This window comes from Camelina sativa, chromosome 5 (assembly GCF_000633955.1).
Source record: "Camelina sativa cultivar DH55 chromosome 5, Cs, whole genome shotgun sequence".
Classification (NCBI taxonomy): Eukaryota; Viridiplantae; Streptophyta; class Magnoliopsida; order Brassicales; family Brassicaceae; genus Camelina; species Camelina sativa.
In genome coordinates, this window is record NC_025689.1 from 5,583,772 (window position 1) to 5,593,096 (window position 9,325).

The following is a 9,325-nucleotide window of genomic DNA, read 5'->3' on the forward strand; positions in this document are numbered from 1 at the left end:
AAATCTAAATGTTGCATAAAAATCGAAAGAAATTCAAAACAGTTTTATAAGACGAAACTGAGGCAGGGTAACATTAGCCTCTAAGTTGCAAACCGGTTAAGTTTGTATGGTTGGAAAAACTCTGAAGTAGTGAGAACATAAAACTTTGAAACTGATATATATTTTAAACCAAGGAATCTAATTGAGGACGACGAGATAATAACTTAATAAGTGAATGCGATCACAATAAAGTTGTTGGACCAGAAGAATAAAATAAAAATCATGGGCCATATAAGATATTGAGTTATGTTGGAGACAATATTAAAACATAAATGGAATTTTAATAGAATGAAAATAATTATAATACATTGCTCTTTTTCTTCATCCTTTATTTAAACCTTTGCCATGAGCAAAAAAATATCGAACCTTTTGCTTTGCTCAAAAAAAATAAAATTTTGGTTAACCAAATCCACGCATTAATTCACCACTCACTGGTCTTCTTGGACGTGGCGTGATGTTGATATGTCGCCTTGTTTAGTTGAAGGACTTAACACTTGGGAAGATCCTTAGGCGGTGGCAAAATCGACTGATTGGGTCCTTTGCCGTTCTCCACCAAGAAAGCCATCTTTAATCCCCACGTCGTGTGTACCTCCAAGTGACAATGCATGAACCAAACCCCTATATTTTACAACATATCAATCCACCAATTTTAATATAATAGTATTTGACTTACTACCACAAGATTTCATTTGTTTGATTAGTGGCAGGGAGATTGCAAGTCTAGTCATAAACCAATTACTACAGCTTGTGTAGCTGCTAATTATGTGAATTCCGGAAAGGACAAAGAGATGATGTGTCTAGTAGAAATTGATCTATATGACCTAAATCTATACATGGCGATAATTAATCACTAAACTACTATTATTTGATTTAAATTTGTAACGTTAATTTAGTGTCCATACCGGGATTATCCGCTCTGAATCTGATGGCGACCCATCCACCAGATGGAACTCCTATTGTGTTCCTCTCAACCGGATCAACCAAATTGAAGTTATTTGGGTCTTTCGTGGAGTTGAAGTTACCTAATCCACGACCAACTTGGAAAAAGTTAAAACCGTGAAGATGCAACGGATGGTTCTCTGGTGATATGACACCGGTATCTTGGAGGACAAGCTGAACCGTGGCGTTGTACGGTAGCTTGTATAGCCTCGTGCCGGTTTCGGTGGCCATGTTCTTGACTGATCCTCCGCTGTAGTTGAAAACATGCGGTGGGTTTTTAGGAAAATCCGTGGTGAACACTCCACTTTTGTTGAAGTAATGAGCCGAGAGCAGAGCGGTTTTGGGCATGACGAAGGTTACGTTGTTGATGCTGGCCACGACACGGCTTCCGTTTCCGGCCTTGCAAGTAGGGCATGCGTTTAGCCCAAGACCGACGGTGAATAAGAGGTGGTGGTCGATGGTGGTCGGAACGAGGGCAGGGTATTTCTTGGAGTTGAGACTACGAAGAGAGTTTGTAAAGTTGTTGGCGATCGAAGTAGCGTTTTGCGGCGGAGGGAGTGTGCGGACTGTTGGAGAGGACGAGAGTGTTCCGGAGTAGTGAACTGTTGCGGTGGCTGTTACGTTGTCCACCGCGATTGGGGCGTCCATGAAGGGGGAAGCGGTTACAAGGTACTTGCCGGCGGATTTCGAGGCGGTTAGGAGAACGTTGGTGGTTTGACCGGGGGCTATAAGAACAGTGTCGATCTTGAACGGTTTAACGTAGACCGCGTCGACTTCGACCACCGTGAAAAGATGGCCGGCGACTTTGAAAAAGAGCTCTTCATTAAGTGCAGCATTGATTAGTCGTAGCAAATAGGTTTTGCCATTCTCCACTGACAGTTTGTAACCTTCGCACATAGAAAGAGGTTTTCATGATCACTTCTTTTTTCTTGGGCATCATATTGTTGGGAAATCATGTAAACTTGGAAATTAAGAGATTACCTTGAGATGGACAATTTTTAACGGGCCCTGGGTGTCCGTTGATCATGTGAGCGTCTGAGACATTAGGGGCTAATCCAGACTTAAGCGCCTCGTTAATGATATCTTCAGTATCCGATTTCCACCATTCACCTACAATTATGATGAGCGTTATAAATTAGTTATGCCAAATTAACAAATAAGCAATGTAATGAACCACTAGCGTCTAGTGATAGTAGTATTACGTTTTATGAGCTTTAAACTCAAGATCACGTTGCAATATTAATTTAGGTCACACATCTCATTTTTATGTGGAATCAACAAGTCAATAGTATTCCAAATTTATGCAAGAAGGTTAAAAATATGAAGATTGAGATACCTAGAACGATGACTTTCTCGTGGTCGGCTTTGGGGAAAGGGTAGGGAACACCACGTTTGGGAAGGATGACTATAGCACCGTTAACAGTGGCACGGAGCCAGAGGATGTGAGCGTGCCACCAGAGAGTTCCGCGTTGGCCGGTCAAGGTGTAGTTGTATGTGTAGACTTGACCTGGCTGGATCGGGCACTGAGTTATGTAAGCAGGCCCATCGGCCCATCCTGTTCGTATTTGTCTCACACCGTGCCTGTACTCAGATCGTCCACAGTCACCAATCAGTTAACTAATTACACTAATTTATCGATGATGATTCAAATGAAGACTAAGTATAGGAGCTTACCAGTGGATGGAGACGTTGTACTTGACGTGGTTAACAACTTTGATAAGCAACGTGTCATCTTCTCGTGCATAGATTGTTGGACCTGGATATCTACCGTTGACGGTTACGATTGGCTTGCTTGAGCATAGTCTTGTTGTGTTTTTCATTACAACCTGCGTAATTTCAAACACAAATATAATCAGTAATAATTACACTGCAAAGGTAAACAGGGGAATACATAAGACAAAAGGCGGACCAATATCATCATCATCATTATCTGATAGTAAGTTGTAACAAAAAAAAACCATGCTTCAGTTTTTTAAAAACTTTATACCTGACTATAATAACCTACTTTTGACGTTAAATGATTTGTTTGTTCACGTAGTAAATTCATGTATAGAAAAGGTGAAAAATACCCACACGTACAAAAGTCTGAAGTAATTTTTGTATGAAGGCTCATAATATAAATATATTGCATAAATTAAAATCAATTACAGTAAATTTTATTTCTAAAATAGCCTACATGAATAATATATTGCATATAGTATTCCACTATCAAGATGTTTATTTACGCAAGCATGTATGAAATATACACATGTATATAAGCAGAAATATTGATTATGCATCTAAGACTGCGACTATGTCATATGCACCAATCAGTAGAAGATATGTAAATGGAACTGTGTGTTTATATATATAAACTTACGTTAAACTTGTAATGGCGAACCATGCTCTCAGATGGAGCTGGGAACACAAAGAAGAAGGTTACAAGAAACAGAAACCAAACCATATGAGACCCCATATCTCTCTCTCTCTATTCTGTCTCTCTCCTTCTCCTTCTTCTTCTTATATGTGTTTAGTCTTTTTCTCTCTGTTTTCAAGATGAACGACTGGCCAACGCAAGCTTATAAAGGGAGAGGAGAAAGAGATTTGGAAACTAGAGATAGAGCCGATGTCGTTTTAGGTGGTAGGTCGACCCAAAATCCAATTCTTTGTAATTAAGATTCCCATTCTTACCACAACCAATCTCCCTGACCAAACACAAGAATATCATTTTTTCCTTTTCTTTCTATAACATATCAGTGGTCAAAACTCTTTTTTTGTTTAACAACTTACAGTATGTTTATTTCTTTTTAAACCAAAAACGACATATTGTTTTTTTCTTTATGCAACATTTATGTCTGAACTTCGTTGGATAAACTTTATAAAACCTATTAAGAAGTTTTGAAATTAAGATGAATTTCTCAAAATACCATTTTAAGCTCTTTTTTTTTCTTTACTAAAATACCACTATTAGTATATTTTTTCCAAAAATATCACAAAAAGTATGGTTTTCCTAGAAATACCACAAAAACAAAAGTTGATTTTCAAGGATTTTAACATTTATTTTTGGGGGTTTGAGTTGACTATTTTAGATTTAAGGAATAATTTTGAGGAGTAGGGTTTATTGTTTAGGATTTAGGGTTTAGTTTTGAATGTTGATAGTTTAGTTTTAGTTTTGTGCTATTTTTGGAAAAATATGTTTTAATGATATTTTTGGAAAATAAAACTAATAATGCTATTTTTGGAAACAAACTTATAATAGTATTTTTGGAAAGAAAAAAAATCATTTTAGTAATATTTATAAGAAGTGTCCTTTAATTAAACTAAAGCTTTGATCATTTATATCTTTATTTTTAGTTAACATGGACCATCACATAATCAATTATTTTTCTTATTCCAGTCTGAGAGATTATTTTCTTATCTTTTACATGTAAATTAGCGAACTTGAATCGGGATTATGACACCGTAGTGACACAACTGCAACTCCAATGAGTGACTGGGGCATGTACTGCATTGTTTGGTTTGTACTTAATTATATAAAATTATTGTCTTAATTCGTGGTACTAGTACTTTGTACTTTATGCAGATTTTGTATTGTAATATAAATTTGATCATATATATGGAGCAGTTAAACTGCTTAAATCCTCACTTCAGTTTGTTATCACTAACTCTATCTAACCTTGGAGAGTGGAGATGGTTGAGAGATCGAGTCAGTTCAAAACAGAAGAAGTCAAGTCATGTTCCCTTCGATATACGAACGAAAGGTTAGATAAACGTACGGTATCATTGATATCAGCTTAATTGCAAAGTATTTATTTAGTTAACTAATGTTTATCTGATATGGTTGCACTAAATAATGTTAATCTGATCTAATAATATGTAGTGCATCAAATATTCATCATAGATTACGAACATATCAAATTACGATATTAAAATCTTAGACTTGATTTGTCTTATACATTCATGAGAACGAAAGATCATGACCTTTTATTATATATGCTTAATGGGATAATGTAGACTTAAAGTGTTGTCAAACGCGAAATTTGAGATTGTTTAAATAGATAAACATTCAGATCGAGAATGTGTTTTTTTTTTGGTGAGACGTATACGTCTGAACTCGAAGTAGTATTTAAAACGACCACAAAACTTTTTGACATTAATTTTGATAGATGGTCGAATTGTCCATTTTAAGATCATACATCCCAATTCCTTCGCGTATACATAATACATAATTCTCCTTCTGCTTCACTCTATTTGAGTATTAACATAGGAAAATCGAACTCGTCTAACCCAAATCAAACCAAATTAAAGAAGGGTTAAAAAAAAGCTTAATATATTCGGTTTACCGTGTATATGTTTTTTTTTTAACCCTTTTGATATAAATTAAAGTACTTTGACTTTTGTTTAATTAAAGTATATGATGTTTTTTTTTTCCTTTACAAAATACTATTAAGCAGTATATATCATATGAATGAGTCTCTAGGATATACTGTTGGATATGGGTTTCACCCAGCCTTAACAGGCTTTCCTGCAGGCCCATTATCGAAACAGTCAACCCAAAACCTGAAAAGGCAAACCGACTAAATCCTACTCGTTGGGCCGATCAAGCTCCTAAACGGCCCAGTTAAGACGGACAGCCCAATAAGTGACGGCCCGGATAAGAACGATCGCCGACTTCACTTGAGGACAATCCCACATCGATCCTGAGGCAGAGAGGTGGAACGTCCCATCAACTATAAATACCAGGGAAGCAGCTTGCAGAAGGCATCAAGTAACATCGGGCAAGAGTCTGGAGTAAATCCGATTCTAAGCTATAGTTCAATTAGTCATTTTGAGAAGCACAATTCTCTGTAATTAAGCCGTTCGGCTTATAACGGTTATATTGTAATTCGACGATCTTTGACTATCTTAATAAAGTCCTTTGTTTCACCCTTTCTATTTAACCATCCCCGAGCTAGTAGTGTCTAGTTCAACATTTGGTGCGCATCCAGGGAAACAAACAAGGAAGGCTTTGGAAGAAAGTCCAACATCGACGAAAGACATTTCGAGCAATGGCAGAAAGAGAAACAACGGGCAGCGACGGCTATGTGGCGGACACGCCGGACCGCATCCAGCAGGCCCAAGAGGAGCTCCCAATACCTCCGACCCGGCCCCCGACAACGCCGAACGGCTCGATCAGAGAAGGCACCAGCGCCCTCGACGTAGGAGCACTAATGCGAAGCATCCTGGAAAAAATCGACGCCCAAGACAGAAAGACAGAGGAACGATTCGCCACTCTCTCTAGCGTCTGTGCAAAACTACAAGAAAATGCCGAACATCCAGACGGCACCAATAGAGCCGATCCCAATAGCGCCGACCAGAACCAGAGCGGGGAATTGGCCGAACTCAAAAGTCAAATGAAGGATGTCACAAGCAAGTTCCACCAAGCAACCAGCGCGGCACCTGATGTAGACCATATGTTGGAGCAGTCCCAAAAAACTCCATTTACTGCGCGAATCCGTCGGGTTGTCGTCCGCCCCGATTGCAAAATAAAGCACCTACCTCCGTATAAGGGAGATTCGGACCCAACTCACCATTTGACATCCTTCGAGATTGCAATCCATCGTTGCGAGTTTTCCCCGGAAGAGCTAGACGCTGGAAAATGTCAGCTGTTCATCGAAAACCTGAGTGGCGACGCCCTTGGCTGGTTCTCCTCCTTGCCGCCTGACTCAATCGACAGCTTCCGTACACTCTCGCTAACCTTCTTGAAACAATACTCGATATTAGCCGTCCCCACCGCGACAATCGCCGATCTCCACAATATCGAGCAAGGGGAACATGAGCCGTTGCGAACATTCATGGATAGGTTCAAAAAGATTGCCACACAGGTAAAAGCACCCCATAGCGTTTCGCTTGCAGCCCTTCACAAGGCCCTATGGTACGAATCGACGTTCCGAAAGGATCTCAAGTTGAACAGATTCCCAACTTTCCAAGATGCCCTCCATCGAGCGGGAGTCCACATAGAACTGGAAGAAGAAAAAATCATCTACGACAAAAAGCGTGCTTCTACCGGAATTCAAGTGCCAACCGGCAAAGCAAAAGAGGTATACCACGAACCGCGTCAACACCTCGACAAAGAGTACCTCGCAGACAGTAAGAAGCGCGGCGCAACGTACCTCGTCAATGACGCCCCGCCAACCCCCGTAGTCAGCCCGACAGCTATAGTACCGACGACCCCACCAAAAGGGGCAAGAGAGGAGCCCGACCATAACTTGTATTGTGAGTTACACGAATACACCGGACACTCTACACAGTCTTGCAGACACTTACAAAACGCGCTGCTGGGCAAATACCTCAACGGCGAGGTCAAAGTGGAATTACGTCAGTACAAGAGTAATGCCCCGCGAGGCCGAGGTCGAGGACGCCATGGACATCAAGGACGTGGTCCAAATAACCATTTCAACAATGGACCAGCGCCGAATAACCAGCCCGCAGCTGGCAACCAGGTGGGAGGACAAGAAAACCGACCGGCTGACGCACCACCACCTCCCGCCCGCCGTAGAATTAACGTCATAAGAGGAAGCCTACCGTACGATCCTAACTGGCCTCGCGCCTTATATCCCGTTCATGACGTCGAGAGAGCCGAACGCGATTGGTTGCCCGGCAGGACACCTATATGCCGATCATACTCTCCGATCATGTTCGGAGAAGAGGACACTGCCGAGCATCGGACTTCGCCCGCGGGACCTGTCGTTGTTGAAATAAACATCGGCGATTGCTTAGTCCCGGATGTGTTGGTCGATACAGGAAGCTCCGTTAACGTCATCTTCCGGAGAGCACTCCCACAGATAAAAGTCGACCTGCACTTGACCATGCCCGAAGTACAAACATTGACTGGTTTCGATGGATGCTCTCTTACCTCTTTAGGAACGGTCATGCTCCCAATGAGGGTCGGTGGTACGGTCCACCTCTTTGACTTCGCAGTCGTCGACCGTCCAAGCGCGTATAACGCTATCCTTGGGACGCCCTGGCTCCATAAAATGAAAGCTGTGGTTTCCATCTTCCATCAATGTGTCAAATTCCCAACGGAGTTCGGCACTTACACCCTCTACGCCGACCCAACAGCGACCCAATGGCCGCCCCGTCGCCGCGTCGACATGATAATGGGAGGATTGACAGCATGTAGAGATTCCGTGCGGTCAATCCGCGACTATGTGAGGGCCGGAACAGCTGCGGTCTGGCCAGTTAAAGTCCCACCCTTTGTGCCTCCGATCACATTCACAGCAAACGACTTGGCTGGAGTCAACTTCCCGCACAACGACCCTCTCGTCATCGAACTACACGTTGGAGAGAGCGAAGTAACAAGAATCATGATCGACACGGGAAGCTCCGTCAATGTAATCTTCCGGGACGTCCTCGACAAAATGGAGGTCAATAATAGAGAAATCAAACCATCGATCAGGCCACTCACCGGGTTCGACGGAAATTACATGATGACGTCCGGCACAATCAAGTTGCCAATTTACGTATCCGGCATACCCTCGTGGCACAAGTTTGTTGTGGTCGACAAGCCGGCTGTTTATAACATCATTCTTGGATCCCCCTGGATTCACGACATGCAGGCCGTCCCATCCACTTATCATCAGTGTGTGAAGTTTCCTCTGTCCGGCCAGATATTCACAATCAAGGGTAATCAATCAGACGCTAGGAACTGTTTCGTGATCGAATGCAAGTTACGGAAGGCCGCTGATTTATAGCAATCACAGCAAGCGCTGGGCGCGCCGCCAGCACCTAGCCCCGAGGAAATTCCGAGTCACCACCTGCTCGACGAGGTCAATATCGACGAGAGTGACCCAAAGCGGTGCGTTGGGATCGGTGCTGATCTCGACCCGGCAATAAGAATCGAACTGGTCCAATTCTTGAAGGACAACGCTTCCACCTTTGCCTGGTCTTTTGACGATATGGTTGGAATCAGCATGGACGTCACAAGTCATGAACTTAACGTCGATCCCACTTATAAACCCGTCAAGCAGAAGCGGCGGAAACTCGGACCCGAACGGTCTAAAGCGGTAAATGACGAGGTCAAAAAATTGTTAGACGCTGGGTCAATCATGGAGGTCAAGTATCCGGAGTGGCTAGCAAACCCGGTGGTGGTTAAAAAGAAAAATGGGAAGAACAGAGTCTGCATCGACTTCACGGATCTCAATAAAGCCTGCCCCAAGGATAGCTACCCGCTACCACATATAGAGAGGCTCGTCGAGGCCACGGCGGGCAACGCATTGCTCTCCTTCATGGATGCCTTCTCAGGATATAACCAAATCTTGATGCACACCGACGACCGCGAAAAAACCGCCTTTATCACAGATCAAGGCACGTTCTGCTACAAAGTAAT

General features: G+C 42.3%; 1 protein-coding gene across 1 annotated transcript; it reads right to left on the reverse strand.

Moving 5' to 3' along the window:
- LOC104785668 (laccase-4) lies at window positions 249-3,504 on the reverse strand. The gene is made up of 6 exons (XM_010510927.1): window positions 3,338-3,504; window positions 2,653-2,804; window positions 2,315-2,559; window positions 1,960-2,088; window positions 942-1,865; window positions 249-657 (listed from the first exon to the last, which is right to left on the reverse strand). Exons 1-6 carry the CDS (start codon window positions 3,431-3,433, stop codon window positions 527-529), a joined length of 1,677 nt encoding a protein of 558 aa, XP_010509229.1. The 5' UTR covers window positions 3,434-3,504; the 3' UTR covers window positions 249-526.

Excerpts from the sequence above, each read along its gene's own strand:
- LOC104785668 (XM_010510927.1), bottom strand. The coding sequence starts at position 3,433 with ATGGGGTCTCATATGGTTTGGTTTCTGTTTCTTGTAACCTTCTTCTTT. Across the intron at positions 2,805-3,337 it reads TTCGCCATTACAAGTTTAAC|GTTGTAATGAAAAACACAAC; the intron begins GTAAGTTTATAT and ends GAAATTACGCAG. Across the intron at positions 2,560-2,652 it reads TACAACGTCTCCATCCACTG|GCACGGTGTGAGACAAATAC; the intron begins GTAAGCTCCTAT and ends ATCTGAGTACAG.